Here is an 18,924-nt window from a genome sequence, read left to right on the forward strand (position 1 = left end):
TCTGAGCAGGGCTCCGATCAGCTGTCATTCCCTGCTGGAGCCCCCAGCACTGGCTGGCGGGAAAGGGCCCCCCCGCTCCGTGGTCACTGCGACAGGTGGGCCCCCTCCTGCTCCCAAGGCAGAGACCAGGTACAGCCCCGCCCCGGGGTGGTCAGGGTCCTCGGCACTGGAGGAAGGTGGCGTGGACCTCTGGCCAGTTCACTGAAGAGGAAAAAGGCCAGGGCAAAGGGTGGGAGTGGGTGGTGCCCAGCAGTAACCTGGAAGCCCAGCATGGTTTGGGCAAGGCTTTGATAGCTTTTGAAGCTCTCTCCAGCCTTAGTTTCCTTCCCATCAGTAACATGGAGGGATGCCCCTGTTGGGAGGTCAGTTATCGTGGGCACATGGTAGGTACTGCATGAGGCGACTGTGACAACAACAGAGAAAGTGATCCAGGGTGGGACAGCGTGGGCTCCCCCCAGTTGTTAAGGATGCGTGTCCCTAACTGACCTAGAGGACAGATCCTGCAGGGCTGTGGGGGTGACCAGCCAGCGGGGGAGTCCACAGGACCTGCCAGTGCCCCGTCCCCCTAATCAGACCAAGAGGGGCTCACAGACCAACTTTTTCAGACCATACTTGTGTAAAAAGGCTTTTATTTTAATAAGTAAAAATGGCTAAGCTTCCAAAAGTTTTTAAATAGGATTTCGGAGGGAAGAAAATTCAAGAGACCAGTGAGCCAGGCAGGTGAGGGAGCAGCAGAATCCCCCCACCCGCTGGCTGCCTCTGCCAGCCATAAACACGGCACGGCCCCGTGGCGGGAGGCCATGCGCCTCTGCACACTCCCCAGCTGTGGGAACCCTCCTGGAAGGAGAGGGGCGGGGAGGGCTGCCCTTGGTGCCACCAACCCACCCCAGTCCCCATGGTTCTTGGGCCTGCCCAGAGGCTCCTCGCCCACCCCCTAAGGAGGGGGCTGGCCAGCCCTGCAAGCTGAGGAGAGGAGCCGGGCAGCCTGGGTGAGCAGCCCGCCCTCCTCCACACTCCCGCCCTCCTCACGGGGCCCAGTTCGCTGATGGCCCAGGCCTGCCAGGAAGAGCAGCCACCCCCGCCTTTCCGCCCATGCAATTTGCGCCCAGAGGCACAGCTGAGAGACACCGTTTACTTCTGAACATGTTTCTCATCTCTGAGGGGAGACGGGGCAGAAGAAGAGCCTCCACTCTCGCCTCCACCTCTAGGGGTCCTGGCGCTGCAGCAGGAACAGGCCAGTGAGGCCTCAGGGCCCAGCTTCAGGCCCAGCGGGGTCACATCCGTCACACAAGCAGTGGCCGTGACTTCCCTGCAGGGGCACGGGATCATCACCTTCTTGTCTACTTGCCCACCGGCAGCCCACAGCATGTGCCACCGAGAGCAGGAGGGAACCCAGCAAAAGCACACAGTCAAGCGACAGCAGGGGCTAGACCCAGCTCTGAACAGCAGAACGTCCCAGCGCAGCCCTGCAACCCACTGCGGGCCGGCAGGCGGGCAGCCCTGGGCCACAGGCCCCACACTCACCTAGAGACTCTGCAGCCCCAGCCGTCAGGCTGAAATCAAAGTGACAGGCGTCTCACTGGTGGGCTTGCCTTGGGCCAGTACCCCACAAGACCCTGCTGCTGCTACCCCTTTGGACTCAAGGATGGGCTAGGCCCTCCCATGATCTGGGCTCAACAGGGGCTGGAGCCCTGGGTCCTGGTCCTGTGGCGGGGCTCACTCCTCACCTAGGAGGTAGGCAAGCCCGGCCCTTTCTACCCCCGGGACAGCTGAGGCACAGGGAGGGGGCTGCAGGGGCTGCTCTGGAGGGGGCTTACTGCACATGCTCAGCCAGCCCACGCTCAGAGAGCAGGGTCCCAGGGTAGAGTCAGCACCCCCAGCTGAGAGGCTGGGGTCTTCTTACACTGCCCCCTTCCCACAGACCTTCCATTTCCCACCTGCAGAACGGACACAGCACTGTCTGCCCTGACTACTGCCCCGGGGGCAGGGGAAGTCCTAAAACAGGTTCTGGAGAAGGTGTACAAACTTTTTTAAAAGGAAAGAGAAAGCCCATCCAGGTAAGGGCAGCCTGGTGACTATTACCCTGGGGAGACTCCCCACCCACACTGCCACTCCAGGCTCACCCGAGGGCTGCAGCTTCCTCCGGATGGATCCAGGGCGGCTACTGGTCCCAGAGCTGGGGGCTGAGTGGGCCCGTGCCGAGGGCTGTGGCGTCTGACAAGCCGGCTCCCACTGTGAGCAGGGAAGGGCGGGTGGGCAGGGGCCACGGCTGCCCTGGCTCCCCACCCTGCTGTGCTTCTCTCTACTCCCCTGCCCTGCCTCCTAACCTCCTAACACCCAGTTTCCTCATCTGCAAAATGGGCATGATGCTCGTGCCCCAGCCTCACAGTTATGGCAAGAATTAAATGAGATAATACATGTAAAGAAGTCAACTAGTTACCACTGAGCACCTACTATGTGCCACCCCCACGGCCAGCTCGTCACCCCACAGGAACCTCTGAGGCCAGGAAGAAATACCTGTACTAAAGAGGCTCCTGGCTATGGGTTCCAGCCGTAGCTCCACCCACCTCCGGCAGCTTCCCCGCCCCCACTGCTTCGGGACCTCCCCGCCCAGCTCCCTGCTCCTGCCATGACCCAAAGTCTCTGACCCAGGGCCATCTGAGCCAGGCCTGTGACAGTCCCCGTACCTCTAGATGCTCCTGGCTCGACCAGGACCCAAGCTCTGCCCTGCGTAGCCCAGGCCCCAGCTCCACAGAGCGCACCCTCTCAGCAAACTTGAGGGAATAGAGCGTCTCGCTAGTGTTCTTCTCCACGGGGGACACCTAGGGGACACGAGAGCTCACTGCCCACCCGGGCCAGCTGGAGGGGCAGCAGGGTCACAAGAGGGAGCTCACAGCTGGGGACGTCAGAAGGCTTCCTGGAGAGGACCAAGGGATGGGGTGGGAGGGCAGGCAACGTGGCAGAGGTGGCGTGGTCAAAGGCCGGAGAGGAGGGACTGGGAGTTAACACAGGGTGTGTGTGGCCAGGTCTAGGGGCGGGGGGGTGTTGCTGACTATGGAGCTGCTGAGACAAGGGTCCATTTGCACAGCCTGGGGTGACTGGGTCTCACTGCTAGCATAGCCCCTACATGCTAGGGACTGGCCCGCCCTAACTCAAGGTCCTCACCTGTACCACCATGAGGGTCTTGCTGTCACCACTAAGCGAATCCTGCAGCAGGTAGGTGAGCTTGGAGTTGCGGAAGGGCACGTGGCCCTGGCGGGAGCGCAGGGCAGCAATGACGTCCCCCAGAGCTGACAGCGACTTGTTGATGTGCTGCGCCTCCCGCAGGCGGCTGCCCTCGGCCCCCGACTTGCCCACGCGCTCCGAGCCAGCCAAGTCCACCAGGTTCAGCTTCCCTGCAGGGAAGGCACCCAGCAGATCAGGCCTGCCCTGCCCCTTGGGGTTGTGGGGATCCTCAGGCCAGGCTGCCCGCCACTCTCACCTGTGGTGCGGAGGCCTGTGCTGCAGTCCACGCCTCGCACCGTCACGATGAGCAGCGCGTGCGAGCGGGAGCTGTGCTCATTCAGGTTGGTGAACTCGGTCGTGCGATTGGTGTGGCCAAACTCAAACACCTGGGGGATTGGGAGCAGGAGGGCAGAGGCACAGCGTTGAGAATGGCGTTCTCAGAGTCACCAGGCACCAAGCACCCGTGAGGAGTGGCACCACCCTCCGCAGTTTAGATGAGGAAACTGAGGCTCAGAGGCGTGGGGACTTGCCCAAGGGTGTGTGCTTAGGACACAGCAGAGCCTACATTCAAACCCAGTTCTGTCCTCTAGAGCAGCGTGGCTGTGGTCAGGGGCTCCCTCCACACCTTGTTGATGTCATCCACGCTCTGCACCTGGAACTCAGTCAGCCCTGGTACATACAGCTGCCCACTGCCGTCTGGGCACAGCCGGATCTCCAGTTTTTCCTGAGGCTCTTTCCCTAGCAGGTCCCTGGAGGGGCAGGTGAGACAGTCACCCCCTCCTGCCATTTCCAGCTACTGTTTGCACTGCACCCAGCCCCCCAGCCAGGAATGTTCCCTCAACCCAGGAAGCCTTCTCCAGCCATCAGCTGAGTGCATCTCTCCTCCTCCAGCTCCTCCACTGCATTCAGCTGAAGACGTGGAGATCTCACTCCACAATACAATGAGCCCCTGTGGGCAGGGCCCCTAGCTGCCCACTCTCACCCATGGCCACCTGGTGCAGCCCACAGGTAGGGGCAAGGATTGCCTGGGTCTCAGAGAGAGCCCCTCCTCCCCGCAGGACCACCCAACCCGCTGGGCTGAGTCAGGACTTGCAGCCAGGTCCCTTGACGGCCTCATCTGGTCCCTGCACTCCCTTCGGGAAGACCCCCACTTCCTATCCCCCATTGCTCCAGCACCACCCCTGAGGACCCCAAAGCTGCCCCTGAGGCCTGCTCCGCACACCCTGGGGCTCCCACCTGAGGACCTCGTTGTAGATCTCCGCGGCGCTGACGGTGATGGTGTACTCCCAGTCAGACGCCTTCTCCTGCACCTCGGAGAAGAGCAGCTGCAGGGCCCGCTGGTTGATACCTGGGTTCTCAGCGGTCCCCTGGGGACAGAAGGAAAAGCCCCAGTAAGCCAGGCCTGTCCCCAAAGACGCTCATGTGGCATCTGTCCCCTAAGCCCCTTGGCTACCCCTCACAGGCAAGCCTCCTTGCCCAAACCTCCTACCTACCTGCCACTGTCCCCCAAAATGCCCTCCGCCAGCTGCAGGCAACTGCACCCCTATTTCCCCACCATTAAAATGGCATCGCCCTGCCAGGACTACCCTGAGACTTATAGTCCAGCACTGGGATGAGAGGCCTGGCCCAGACCCCACACAGGGCAGCTGAGGGCCAGATGCATGCCTGGCCCTGTGGGGCTACCTGGGAGGGGCACCGGAAATGAATGACCCCACCACTGCCCAGAAAGGGGCTCAGTCTCAGGGAGGCTGAGACCTGGGCTCTGTGGGTGGTGGAGAGGAGGCACAGGGAGGAGTGGGCCAGTGTCCTGGGGCAGGACGGGTGGGCCGGCCTTTCTAGAAGGAAACCTGGAGTCCCCACCTGGGCCTTCGAGGCCCTGAGAGCCTGGCCCTCGCCCCTCTTCTGATAGCCCCTCTCACCCTCTCTCTCTTCCTGCCACAAAGGCCTCCTGGCTGGGCCTCAGGTGCCCCTGGCATGCTCTGGCCTCTTGGCCTCAGACCTGCAGCTCCCTCTGCCCTGGGTACTCCTCTGACCACCCCTTAGCCGGCTCCATCATCTCCCTCAGGGAGGCTGCTCCTTCGCCCAGCACCCCCAAACGCCCTGTCCCTCCCCCAGTCAGTTCTGCATCCCTGGCTTTATTTTTCTCCCTGGCCTGACAGGACACTTGCTGATTTGTGTGGACCCTGCTGTCTCCCCACAGCCAGCTTGGCCCTTTGGGGAGGGCCCTCTGTGTGGGCAGGGACTGTTTGGGTCACAGCCATGCCTGGCACGATGCCTGATATACCTCATGCATCAGCAGATACACTTGAGGACGAATGCTCTGATGTTCCCAGTGGTCATCTCAACTCTAAGCAATTCCAAAGCAGAGCGGGGAGCCCAGGGGATGCTGCACACACCCCCTTCCTCCTCCCACCTGGCCTGGCTGCCCCCACCAACTAGTCTCACCAGTCCCAGAATCGTGGGAACAGCAGAGTCCAGATGGGAAATAGAGGCCCGCCCAGCAGGCCTGACCAGCCCTTTGCCCTGTCCAGACGCCACACCACCTGGCCTCCTTCTGACCTGGGGAATCAATCCCACAGCACCACTCAAGAGCCAGGGCTAGCTTTCCACTGCCCTCTGCCCACAGTCAAGATCCTTCCTCGTCTCAATGCCCCTCTCCCTGGCTGGCCACCTGCTCCACCACACCTGGGAGGGTGCCGGTGACAAGCAGGGAGAGGAAGCCTTGGCCTGGCCCCAGGGGCCACCGGCAAGAGCTGGGCTCCCCACAACAGCCTTCACATGCCAGTCTTACCCTGGGATCTCCTTGAGGACTGAGACCCACCACCCATCCCAGATCCCCCAGGCACGGCCCGAGGCAGCCGTAAAGCAGGAGCGTGCAGTGCACACTCAAGGTGAAATGCAGCCCTGGTCCTGAGAGGTGGGTGGCCTGCCCTGGACTCTGTCCCCAGATCCCTGTGATGACAGTCCTCCCTTGCCTCTCCCCCAGTCCTGCTGGGCCTATTGTGGGTGCCCTTGGGTAAGGGGGCCCCCTCTTAAGGCCTGGTGCCTCGGGGCTAACACAGATAACTACAGCCTCTGCTCCTGGGTTGTGAAGACCAAATGAGGCAAAACACACACTGCACAAAACCCCAAGACCAATGAGGGAGCCCGCATTCCCTTCACGCTTCACTGTGAACCCCCACCCCATTGGGCAGCACCCACCTCCATTGTGTACGTCTTGCCGGCGCCCGTCTGGCCATACGCAAAGATGCAGACATTGAAGCCATCGATGCAAGAGGTGACCAGGGCCTGTACCTCCTGGAACACCTGGGATGGTGGTGGGAGGGAGGCTGGTGGGGGGCTTCCAGGGCTGCTGGGACCACCAGCTACAAGTCCAGCCACCTCCCCAACCATGCTGTCCTTCAGCAACACCACATCACATGTTCCTGCAGTCACTCAGCTCACAATGATTCGTGACTCATGAGTCATACATTAGACATCAGTGGGCAACCAGGCTGCCCAAAGACTGCAGGGAAGACAGGCCAGTGCCTGCTGCCCTTCCCCCAGCTCCTCCTGCTCTCTCTCAAAGAGTGCTCAGCACAAGGAAGGTGGAGGCCAGCACATGCCTGAGGCCTCTCTGGCCTGGGCCTGCCTGCCAGCCGTCAGAGGATGGGGGCAAAGATAGAACCAGACATGAGAACAGGAGGGCACAGGCCTGGCAGGGCTGGCAGGTTGGTCTGGGCAGAGATAAGGGAAGAGTGGACACTGAGAACACATGGTTCTCATACAGCCTCGGGGGGTCGGGAGATTCCTAGGAAGGCCCAGGGGACTGATACAGGAGGGTATTCCCGGATGGAGAAGATGGGCAGGGTCATGAAGATGGATGGGGCCATGTGGGTGGGCAGTCACAGCCATGAGGGTGGGAGGGGCTGTGATGGTGGGAGGGGCCTGAAGGTGGGTGAGGCCACATGGTTGGAGGATGGGAGGGGCCTGAGGGTGGGTGGGGCCATGTAGATGGGAGGAGCCACAGCATGAGGGTGGGATGGGCTGTGATGGTAGGAGGGGCCTTGAGAGTGGGCAGGGCCATGCAGTGGAAGGGGCCACCTGGATGGGAGGATCCAAAGCCATGGTGGTGGGAGGGGCTGTGGGTGAGGCCATGTGGTGGACGGGGTTGTGGATATAGGAGGGGCCACATGGTGGGAGGAGCCACAGCTGAGAGAATGGAATGAGTTATTACAGTGGGTAGGGCCTTAAGGGTGGGCAGAGCCACACGGTAGAAGGGGCCTTGGGGATGGGAGGAACCACAGCCATGGGAGGGGATGGGATGTGTCTGGATCTCTCCTTCCTATGGAGGCTTCCAAGGCCTTCAGTCTTAACTTCCCACCCTCTTCTGTCCTCCAGAGGAAGGAGCGGGACCCTGGCTCCCCACTTCTGATTCCTGCACCCCCCACTCTTAATGCTTCTTCCTGCCCAGCCCCCCTCCCCCGCCCCGGGAGTCCGTCTTTCCCTCTCTCCATTGCTTTCCCCTTCCCGCATGGGGCCACACTCACGTCGTGCTGCGAGGCCTGTGGGGAGAAGACCTTGTCCAGCTCGAAGGACACAGGCTTGCCCTTGTGCAGCAGGTGGATGATGGAGTCGTCGTCAGCATCGAAAGTCACAGCATTGGTGGCCTCAGGTCCTTCCCCATCCTCTTTGGTGACTGGCCGGACACGAGCAATCACTCGGATGTTCCCTGGGTTGGTTGGGGATGGGGAAATGGGTCCAGGCCATGTCAAGACCAGTCTCCACTCTGGTCCACTGGTGTCCCAGGCAGACTAGTTGACCTAGGAGTCCCCTGACTTTTAAGCACAGCCCCCTAGGAGAAGGGGGCCCACGAAGCTGTTATCCATCATTCACACTATAGTATGAATTCACTTAGTACATTTCTTCTTGAACAGACCAGTTGACTGGGGTGGAGTTCTGCCTTGCGGATGGGAAGGAAAGGTCAGTTGTGGGGCTCAGGCACTGCGCCCAGTCAGGGTGAGACACCAGAATGGACACTCTTTTTCTTCCTGGACTTCAGTTTCTTCATCTAGACAATGAGGGGCTTGGGCCCCAATGAGCAAAGAGCCTTGTCCTGAATGGCAGGACAGGGCTTAGGAATCAGATGGGCATATAGGCCCAGGCAGCAGGTGATGACTGGTGGTGTATCTGAGAGCCCAGATAGTGGGGCAGCCACAGGGGTATCTGGCAGCATGAGCTGGTCATGCCACCATCTACTTCCAGCCTTCGTTGGGATCCCTGTGCTCTTGGAATGAAGAGGAAACACCTCCCACTGCCAGCATGGCCCACCTGCCCTCCCTTTTCACCCATCCGTTCCAGCTCACCGTCCAGGTCTCAGCTCTAACTTTGCCTTCTCTGGGAAGCCCCTCAACACACTTGCCTGTCCCATACCCAGGAGAGCCTGTCTCAGCCCTGGAAGGGGGCAGGGTTTGGGTTCCCTGACAATCATCATTGTCGATTCTCACACTAAAGTGTGCACCGGGAGGCAGTCTGTGGGGCCATGACCATAGCCTCGGGCTGGAACGGCAACTGGCACAGAGCAGGCACTCTAGAGCTCCATGCAGTGAATGGTGGAGTGTTAAGCTTGACCAGGCCCCAGGTCAGAACAAGTGGCTTTCCAGCTGCCACCAACCCAATGCTGCAATACCACACCCCTCGGCTATCCAGGGCCTGGGGAGTCACCTGCCCAGGCACTGGGGCCAGGGCTTCTGAGCTGGACAGACTCAAGTTTAAATCCAAGGCAGACCATTTAATATCTATGTGGCTTTGAGCAAGTTCCCTGCCTTCTCTGTGCCTCTGTTTCCTTATCTACAGAGATAGGATTAGAATAGTGCCTCAGTGGTGGGGTGAGCTCCAAGCATGACTGCCAAGCCAGGTCGAGGACCCCGAGGCCGGCGCCCACCCCCAGCCCTTCTGCAGTCACCTTTCAGCCGCACGAGCTCATTGTGGCACTTCTTACGTAGCTGCAGCTCGCGGCGGTACTTGCGCAGCAGCTCCTGGTTGTTGCTGTTGACCTCCTCGATGGCCTGGCCTATCTGGTGGGGGGTGCACACCGCTGTCAGGGGGCTGGCTCCATCAGCCCTGCCGGCCCGACTGCCCACCCCTGAGGGGAGCCCACTGCCTCCTGCCCCTGGCTGAGTACCTGACACACACTGTCACATGTCAGACTGTCCCAATCACCCCTCTGGGTAGGTACTGCTACCATCCCCATTTTACAGATGATGAAACTGAGCCCCAGAGACGCTAAGCTGACAGCTTGAGGCTGCTCTGCTAATAAGCATAGAGCCAGGACTCGGCCCTCCACACCACAGCACTAGTGCTTGACTATGTGATTCAGCCAGACTCAAATTCCAGCTCTGCCCTTGAGTAGCTGGGGACTTGAGACCACTGGCTCAATGTCTTTAAGCCTCAATTTTCTCATCTGGAAAGCAGGGATAATACCATCTAACTCATGAATCTGTAAAGATCTCCCAGTTACATTTCACAGGGGGAAAAAAGATGCAAAATCACACATACAGTATCACACTGTACACAGAATCACACATCCCCTTTCTGGAGGGTAGAAGGGAAGTGTATACAGTGTATACAGTCATCCCTTAGTAACCATGGAGGATATAAAAATCCACAGATGCTCAAGCCCCTGATATAAAATGATATAGTGTTTGCCTGTAACCTACACACATCCTCCCATATACTTTATTTTTTTTGAGACAGGGTCTTGCTCTGTTGCCCAGGCTGGAGTGCAATCACAGCTCCATGGACATGGTGGAAACTCATTGTGAGTGGTGTTATCTTGGCTCACTGCAGCCTCGACCTCTCAGACCCAAGCGATCCTCCCACCTCAGCCTCCCGAGTAGCTGGCACTACAGGTGCAGGCCACCGCATTCAGCTAGTTTTTTTATATTTCTTTGTAGAGATGGGGTCCCACTATGTTGCCCAGGCTGGTCTTGAACTCCTGGGCTCAAGTGCTCCTCCTGCCTCAGCCTCCCAAAGTGTTGGGATTACAGGTGTGAGCCACTGTGCCCAGGCCCTCCCATGTACTTTAAATCATCTCCAGGTTACTTGTAATACCTAATACAATGAAAATGCTGGGTAGGGGCTGGGCGTGGTGGCTCATGCCTGTAATCCCAGCACTTTGGGAGGCGGAGGTGGGTGGATCACCTGAGATCAGGAGTTCAAAACCAGCCTGGCCAACATGGTGAAGCCCAGCCTCTATTAAAAATACAAAACAAACAAACAAACACTAGCCCGGCATGGTGGCACGCGCCTGTAATCCCAGCTACCCAGGAGGCTGAGGCAGGAGAGTCGCTTGAACCTGGGAGGTGGGGGTTGCAGTAAGCTGAGATCCCGCCATTGCACTCCAGCCTGGGCAACAAGAGCGAAACACTGTCTCAAAAAAAAAAAAATGCTGTGTAAATAGTTGTTATATGTTATTTTTTATTTCTATTATTTCTAATTGTTGTACTGTTATTTTTAATGTTTTTCAAACATTTTTGATCTGTGGTTGTTTGAATCTGGGAGTGCAGAACCTGTGGATGGGGGAAGGGCCCATTATATATTCTCACACACCACACACACACACACACACACACACACACACACACACACACACGGCTTAAGCATGCTCAGAACGGTCGGGGGAAATGCTGAGAGGCCATGTTGGGGGAGGTGGGTGGGTGGCAGAGAGGCCTTTCCTATTCACCTGATGACCCGCTATGGAGTTTGACTTTTCACCATGTCCATGTATTACTGATATAGTCTTTTAAAGGAGAAGAAGTATCTTCTATTCCCAAAATATATTAGTCTCTGCAAAGCTATCATACAAATTCAAGGAGCTAACAGCTATAAACAGCTCGACATGTAGGAGGCACTTAAGAGGCGCTGGTTATTCTCATATGTACAAGTACAGCTTGAAAGAATTAAGTTAAACCTAACAGAGATAAGACTGTATCGGCCAGTCATGGTGGCTCACACCAATAATCTCAGCACTGTGGGAGGCCAAGGCAGGAGGACTGCTTGAAGCCAGGAGTTCAAGACCAGCCTGGGCAACATAATGAACCCTGTCTCTAATAAATGATTTTTTAAAAAAATACGTATGTAGCATGTTTTTTGTTTTTGAGATAGAGTCTCGCTGTCACCCAGGCTGGAGTGCAGTGGCACGATCTTGGTTCATTGCAACCTCCGCCTTCTGGGTTCAAGTGATTCTCCTGCCTCAGCCTCCCCAGTAGCTGGAATTAGCAGGCACCTGCCACCATGCCCAGCTAATTTTTGTAATTTTAGTAGAGACGAAGTTTCGCCTTGTTGGCCAGGCTGGTCTCAAACTCCTGACCTCAAGTGATCCGCCTGCCTCGGCCTCCCAAAGTGTTGGGATTACAGCTGTGAGCCACCGCACCTGGCCTGCATGTTTGAAGTTATCTGTAACATGTTTAGTTTAAAGAATCATAGTAAGACAAATACCCGAATGCCTGCCCTGAGCAGTCTGGTTTCAAACAGGGCCTATACAGGCAGCAGTAAGTGTCATGGTGAGTGGGGCAGGGGCTGCTGTCTGAGGGGCACTGTCTGAGGGGCTTTGTGTGAGCTTTGGAGGGAAGCCCTGGGTGGATGTCATGCCTCTCCCAGTGCACCCTTCTCAGCCTGGACCCTCCCACCCACTGCCCTCGCTCACCTCGGCCTTGACACTCCTGAGGGCCTCCTGCAGCAGCAGCGGGAAGCCGCGCACCTGCCGCTTGAGCCCGTTGTAGTCGTTGGTGAGGGTCCGCAGTGCCGGCTGCAGGGTCAGCAAGTTGGTCCGGACACCTATGGGGACACCCGGGCTGTGAGGCGGGAGGGGATGAGGGGCCGCGGCGCGGGGCAGACAGGGCCCAGCTGGTCAGCTCACCTGCTAGATTCTCATGCACAGCCTTCATCTCCACCTGGGCTCTGGCAAAGGCCTCCTCAATGGCCCGGTTCTTGTCCTCTTCCAGGGACTGCATCTCCTCCAGCATCTGCCCATGGGCCCGCTCCAGCTCTGACTCGTACATGGCAATCTGGCAGCCAGACCAGGAAAAGGCTCAGTACCTCAAGGGGCAGGTGCCATACCGAGAAAGAAACTGGTCACCTCCCATGCACATGAACACACATGCACACACACATGTGCACAGGGGGGTAGAATGGCCGTGTGAGGCTGTGAGCTCTGTGCATTGGCCCCAACACCAACCCAGTGCTGAACACATATCAGGTGCCCAAGCCACGTGCCCTCAGGAAGGTAGGAGAGGGCCTCTGTGATGACAGTGACAAGTGCCACGTAGAGCTTACTGAGCACAGCCTGTGTGCTGGGCCCTGGGCACAAAGCTTCTTGGGATCACGTTCCTGAGTCCCCACTGTGAGGTGGGTTCTGGGACCAGATCGTGTTATAATAGATGAGGAAAAGGAAACCAGACAAAACTCGCCCTGGGTCCTGTGGCCATCGGGGAGAGGAGGGACTGGACCCCATGTCTGTGGGGTACCCGAATGTTTAACCGATGCATTGGCCCAAGGGCCTGCCTCTGGCTTCCTGGCTGGGTGTGTGCCCCCACACAGCCTGCGTACCTGCGCCCGGAGCCGCGCGGTCAGCTGGTGTGAGCTCTGCAGCTGCTGTTCCATCTCCTTCAGCACCTGCCTCTGCATAGCCACCTGCTCCTGCAGGTGCTGGTTCCGGGCCTGGGACTCGCTGAGGGCCTGCTTGGTCTTGGACGACTCCACCTCCACTGTCTTGATGACATACTGCAGGGTGAGGGAGGAATGGCGCGTGGAGCCCGTGGGCACCGGACCTCACCCAAGACCCTGAGACGCAGCCAGCCAGGGGAAGGAACTCTCGGGAACATCCCACTCAGAAACCGGGAAAAAACTAGAGGGGCCTTGAGGTCCTGGCTTTCCAGAAAGCTGGGGGGTCTCCTGGAACCTTCTCAGTTTAACAAGCGGCTACTATGAGCCTGGCTGGGGCCCCATCCTGGGTACAAACAAGAAAGGCAAAAAGATGAGGGCAGAATCCAGGGGCTGCGCTGCATCTGTGCCTGGCACCTCAGCGATTAGATACCTACTCGGTGCCTGGCCCTGGATACAGGAAGGGGAAGGGGCAGGACCAAGCACAGAACTGGAATGATTCTTCCATCCACACGCACCTACCTATTCACCAGGACAAGCCCCCCTTATGGGCTGGTCCTGCCCCGGGTGCCAGGGGCCTTGGTCTGAGGCACAGATCAGGTGGGCCAGGGCTCACCTTGACAGGTGGGGACTGGGCCCTCAGGCTGGCAATGGTCTCATGGCTGTCACGCAGGCGCCGACTGAGCCGCTCCTCCTCCTGTGCCTTCTCAGCCAGGCAGTCCTTGAGCCGCAGCTCCACCTCAGCCAGCCGGTCGGTTTTCTGCTGCACCTCTAGGTTCAGCTCCGACAGCATGCCTTTGCTTTCCGCCATCTCCAGCTGCAGCTGGGACAGCTTGTCACGGAGCTGGGCGCTCTCCTGCAGCCATTGGGAGGCACTGGATGAGTGCAAGGAACAGGCTCACTGTGAGGAGCTGGGGTGGCCCTCCAGGACCAGCATGGGGGCCGCGGCCATTCTGCTCACCTGGCTATGCTCACAACCTGGGCAGGGACCTGCTGGCTTTGTGCGCAGCTCTTGCAGCTCGGCCTCGCAGCGCCGCATCTCCTGCCTCAGTCGCTCATTCTCCACCATCAGCAGGTCCCGGTGCTTCTCCAAGTCAGTGCCCCCCTGCAGAGAGCCAGGGCCGAGGGGGCGCATGTGGGCGAGGGCAGATGACGGGGGAAGGAAGAGGGGCCCGTGGAGGTGGCACAAGCGCAGGGGAGAGAAGAGAGGTGTGGAGAAAGGCAGAGGGAAGGATAAAAAGAAACAGGCAAGGGCAAGAGAGGAGGGAACAAGCTCAAGAGAGAAACGAAGAGAAAGGGGAGGGCAGAGTTGAGAAGGGTGGCGACCCAGGGCCTGCTCTCCCTGCTGCCCCCACCCTATTCTGAGTGTGAAACTCACAAGGAGAGACATTTATACCAGGGTTCACACTCCTGTTTAATGTCAGCAACAGAGAAGGAACCTCCCACCCCTTGGAGCCACAAGGCCTCTGAGGGTACCAGGAGGTGGAGATACGGCTCTCGGTGTGTTTCTGAGACAGGGTGGGATGTGCGGGCTCAGGAGAGAGAGGGTCGCACCCCTGCCCCTGGCAGGGCCTAGCTGCACAAGGCAGGCCAGCCCCCTGCGCTGCCCCAGGACAGCCTTGTGGCCTCACCAGCTCAGATCGCAGTCGGCTCACTTCCTGGGCCTGGCTAATGAGCTTCTCCTTCAGGTGTTCTACCTGTGGGCACAGAGTCAGGAGCAAGGTGAACCTCAGTCCTCAGCTCCAGCCCACACCCAGGCCTCCTGCCCAGCACCAGAGATGACTGATGTGGCCGTGGCTTCTTCTAAGGCTGTGGCCTTAGGTTCCCCTATGTTCAAGCATCCCATCACACCTGGGACTTCAGGTGAGAGAAACCTGGGCTGGTGCTGACAGCCTCCCGCACCCTCTCCCTCCACAGGACAGAGCCAACCCCAGCTCTTCAGGAAAGCCCAGAGAGCAAGTGCAACCAAGGCCACCCCAATGCCACCTAGGCCCACCCAAGAGCAGCCCACCCTCAGGACTCACTACACGAGCCCCTCCCAAAATCCTGTACCTGCCTGTGTCTACGTAATCTTATGTTCTTTCTCTTTAGAGGGGCCCCCAGATTGTACATACTCCAGGTCCTCCGAGCCCTAGATCCACCCTGGCCCAGCCCCCAGAATTTTCCACTTGGGGTGGTCTCTGGCAAGTCAGCCTGTGGAAATGGGTCTGCCAGTGGCCAGGGCACACTCAGAGCCTGTGTCCACCCCTGCTCCCAATCTGCCTTGCAGGAGAGCTGTGGCAGCCAAGGCTGTTAGAGGGGGAAGGGGGCATGCACTCCATGAGGAAGCCACGGTTACCTGGCTTATCCGGACCCCAGAAGAGGGGACACCATCATGGTGCCAGTCCCATGAGGGCAGATCCCAGGGGAGCAACCCTTCCCCGGAGCTGTCCTCCAGCCAGCCATCCCCTCCCAAGGCCCCAGACCCTGGTCTCACATCAGCCCACCCCCAGAAACCTCTCTCAGGAAACAATCCACAGACACAGACTTTGGCTCCAGCTTCCGTCAGGGAATGTTTAGGACTTTTCTTGCAGAATGTCCTGTGGTGAGCACCCCCCACCTCGGGAAAGGTGCGCTAAGAGCCAGATTCCTATATGGTGGTTTAGGAGGTTTACACAGCTGGGTTCTCATTACTAAACGACAGGCAACAACGTCCACTGATTACAGGGGACAGCCAGGTAAGGCAGGTGAGGGGCCGTGCAGGGGTTGGCTCCCAAGAACCCTCTAAGGCGGCGGCCACCATGTACTCCTCTCGGACCACAGGAGGTGAGAACGCACACCCAGCATCACCAAAATTCTCATCTTTCAAGAGAGGCCTAGGCCAGCCTGAGCAACATAGCAAGACCCTATCTCTACAAAAAGTTTCAAAACTCAGCCGAGTACGCCAGTGCACACTTATAGTCCCAGCTGTAATCCGAGGGGTTAGGTGGGAGGATCACCTGAGCCCAGGAGTTTGAAGCTGCAGTAAGCTATGATAGCACCACTGTACCCCGGGGTGACAGAGCGAGGCTGTCTAAAAAAAATAAAATAAAAATAGAGGCTTAGAGTCCGCCCCCTTAGCACAGCCAGCAGCATGCATCAGCCATAGTTAAGACAGGCCTGACATCTGGATTTTGGGTGTGTGTGTAAAATCTCCCTACTTTACATGGTTGAGATGTCATCAAACAAGTCTGTGTCATCAAACAAGGTAGTGTTCGGCCTCGGAGGTCCCTGTCTCCCAGGGCTGGGGAAAGCGGCTGACTCACAGCAGCTAGGCCAGCTCTGAGCGGTCAGGGAGGAAGTGGACCAAGGGATCCACCCCCACCTCTGAGGAAAAGGCCAGGGAGCTGGCACTGCCTGCTCTTGGTGGGGCAGGGGCATTCCAAGATGCAAGACCCGGGTGAAAGGCTGGGGGCCCAGCCAGGCCTCCTGGGGGACAAGCAGGTGACCCAAGGACCAGGCCCCTGGAGGTCAGCTCTGCCGCCACCTGCGCAAGCACATTCCCTCCTAGCAACACGCTGGGCCACAGGCCAGGCAGGGAGGCAGAGCTTGTGCCACTTCTCTGCCCGCTCAGTGCCCGATGAGAGGACGGCTCAAGTCCTTTGGCCCCCGGGTGGGAGTAGGGACAGTTTGCATGAGGCAGCCTTTCTGCTTTAGTCCTAAAATTGAGAATACCATGAAGAAGCACCCTTAGAGGAGTGGGCAGGTGAATTACAATGTGTATATATAGTACATAGACTATTCTGTCATCATTACATTCATGTTTACCAGGAGTTTTAAATGTCATGGGGAAAGGCTCATCAACATATTAAGTCCAAGAAACATCTGGAAAACCATTGACTGTACAGCACTAAAAAGTGGGGGTCTCTGGGCTGTGGAATTATAGTTGACAAAATTTTTTTTTTCTTTTTGAGACAGGCTCTCACTCTGTCACCCAGGCTGGAGTGCAGTGCCTCGATCTAGGTGCACTGCAGCCTAGACCTCCTGGACTCAGGCCATCTCCCATCTCAGCCTCCCGAGTAGCCTGGACTACAAGCACATACCACCACGCCCGGCTAATTTTTTTTTTTTTAATGTATAGAAGGGTCTTGCCATTTTGCCCAAGCTGGCCTTGAATTCCTGGCCTCAAGCAGTCTTCCCGCCTCAGCCTCCCAAAGTGCTGAGATTACCGTTGTGAGCCCCTGCGCCCGGCCAGTAATTTTTCAGTCTCAAAGAATACCTATTCTTACTCTCCCTACCCTGACATAAGTGAATCGACTTCCTTTTCAAAAGGTTGGAGTCTCCTTCCACGCCCCCTCCCTCCCCAGACAGGCTGCTGCCTCAGCATGGGGCTGGGCGTGCTGACCTTGATCATCTCCACTGCTGCCACTGCCAGGAACTCAGACCCCGATGCAGGGAGAGTGGGGTTTGCCAGTGTTTGCTGGTGGTGGGAGACGGGATACCCACCGGCCACCTGCCTGCCTGCGGCCCAGGGTTCTGTTCTGTCCTTGCATCACAATGGGAACCTGTGGGCTCCTGGGCTCTGTCTGGAATCTCAGAGGGGCACCCAGAAGGAGGTGGCTGCAACTGGGGCAGGCTGGGGAGCATGGGGGATGGTGAGGGAGTTGAGGAAGGGGCTGTAAAAGGCCCCTTTGTTCAGAGATGTCAGACACTAGGTCATCTCTGGCTTCTTGCGGGCAGCAGAGCAGGGGGAATGTGGCTGAGACGCAGCAGACTGGCACCAAAAGCATTCTGGCCAAGGCACCAGTGGCCTGCTCCGTGCGGGTGGCTGGCCAGCTTTACTGGGCACTAGGTCTTGGGCTTGTAGGGAAGATGTCCGCTTTCTCCTGCACTTGAAGGCAGGCAATCTCTCAGAGTTTGGGAAAACAGGCAAGAAGTCAGAGAGAAATGGAGGCACCTGGGGAAAGCGGATGGGAGACGGCCTGGGAGCAGTAAGAGTCAAGAGCAGGCAGGGCCAGAGGGCAGGGCCTTCCTCAGGGTAGACTGAGGGCCCTTCACACACTCACCGCAACTTCCAGCCAGCAAGGGCCGTCTGTGTCTCTAAGCCCAACAGGGGAGGGTCCCGAGCGCCACCCTGGGCCCGATACATACTTGTGGCCGCAAAGGGGCAGCGGGCACATGCCTGAGCCCAAGACACAGGACGGAGGAGAAAGCAGTCTCCCCACTAGGCCGCTGAGACGGTCCCAGGACAGCATGGGCGTCAATCCAGGGCTGAGGATGGACCAGGCTGGGGCTGTGCGACACTCCTCCCAGGCCCAAGCTCCTCATCAGCCAGAGCAACTGAATCACGGGCCTGCTGCAGGGGGTGTCGGCCCTGCCCGCTCAAGGGGAAGAGGGAGCTGGGCCTGTCTGCCGACTTGACACCACCTGCATTTACACTTCACAGGCAGAAGCGGCTTGACCGAGGGTGGGGCCGGCCAACCCAGGTCTGTGTTTTCTCAGCTGTCTGCTTCCAAGGCAGCCTCTTAACATCAAGAAAGAAAACCTGCTGGTTACCTCCTTACCTCCCACCAAGCCCAGTCAACGATCATCAGCTGTCTGCTGAGGAAAAGCGGGCTCTCCCAGGCCGAAGCTGCTGAGCTGGGAAGGCCAGAGGGTCTGGGATCCAGACGACCTCAAGGAAACTCAGCCCAGAGGCCAGCGGGGCAGCCCTGGGAGCACAGCCTGTGGAGCCCACAGAAGGCCTGATCCTGGCTCTATGACCACCGGCCAGGCCTGTCTGTCCCCTGTCCATGCCACCCTGCCTCTGTTGCCAAGTCTTCACCTCTGGGTCCTTCTGCCACTGACAGGCAGTAATAGCAGCTGACAATTCAAATTCTCAAGCCAGGCTGCCCAGGTTCTAATCCAGACATCCCCTTACCCACTGGGTAACCTTGGACAAGTCTCTTAAGTTCTCTATGTCTCTTAGTTTCCTTATTTGTATAATGAGGCTACCTCATGGAGGCTGTCTCAAGGATTAAATGAGATGATATATGTGAAGGCAGGGATTTTTGTCTGTTGTGTTCAGCACTGTACTCCCAGTGCCTGGAACAGTGGCTG

At 58.2% G+C, this 18,924-nt stretch overlaps 1 protein-coding gene and 1 long non-coding RNA gene across 7 annotated transcripts in view; one reads left to right on the top strand and one right to left on the bottom strand.

Moving 5' to 3' along the window:
• Positions 1–1,119: 1,119 nt before the first annotated feature.
• KIFC3 (kinesin family member C3) overlaps positions 1,120–18,924 on the bottom strand; it is a 44,217-nt gene continuing 26,412 nt past the window's right edge. For 4 of the 6 annotated variants that reach the window (XM_058441040.1, XM_058441039.1, XM_058441042.1 and 1 more), the window contains 16 exons: positions 14,499–14,564; positions 13,829–13,972; positions 13,484–13,723; positions 12,814–12,987; positions 12,125–12,272; positions 11,912–12,042; positions 9,170–9,281; positions 7,755–7,936; positions 6,427–6,531; positions 4,462–4,592; positions 3,851–3,974; positions 3,482–3,611; positions 3,166–3,395; positions 2,688–2,822; positions 2,124–2,232; positions 1,120–1,309 (listed from right to left, as the gene is read on the bottom strand). In XM_058441040.1, coding sequence (XP_058297023.1) covers positions 1,284–1,309; positions 2,124–2,232; positions 2,688–2,822; positions 3,166–3,395; positions 3,482–3,611; positions 3,851–3,974; positions 4,462–4,592; positions 6,427–6,531; positions 7,755–7,936; positions 9,170–9,281; positions 11,912–12,042; positions 12,125–12,272; positions 12,814–12,987; positions 13,484–13,723; positions 13,829–13,972; positions 14,499–14,564 — 2,187 coding nt within the window. In that variant the 3' untranslated portion in view covers positions 1,120–1,283. Of the gene's footprint in view, positions 1,310–1,524; positions 1,554–2,123; positions 2,233–2,687; positions 2,823–3,165; positions 3,396–3,481; positions 3,612–3,850; positions 3,975–4,461; positions 4,593–6,426; positions 6,532–7,754; positions 7,937–9,169; positions 9,282–11,911; positions 12,043–12,124; positions 12,273–12,813; positions 12,988–13,483; positions 13,724–13,828; positions 13,973–14,498; positions 14,565–17,230; positions 17,361–18,924 lie in introns of those variants that run through there. The other 2 variants (XM_058441041.1, XM_058441043.1) reach the window with 2 other exon arrangements.
• On the top strand, positions 3,844–4,810 carry LOC131383843 (uncharacterized). Its single transcript, XR_009214211.1, has 2 exons — positions 3,844–3,986; positions 4,284–4,810. It is a non-coding gene; the product is annotated as an uncharacterized LOC131383843 (long non-coding RNA).

The sequence above is a fragment of the Hylobates moloch genome, unplaced genomic scaffold (assembly GCF_009828535.3).
Source record: "Hylobates moloch isolate HMO894 unplaced genomic scaffold, HMol_V3 SCAFFOLD_6, whole genome shotgun sequence".
Classification (NCBI taxonomy): Eukaryota; Metazoa; Chordata; class Mammalia; order Primates; family Hylobatidae; genus Hylobates; species Hylobates moloch.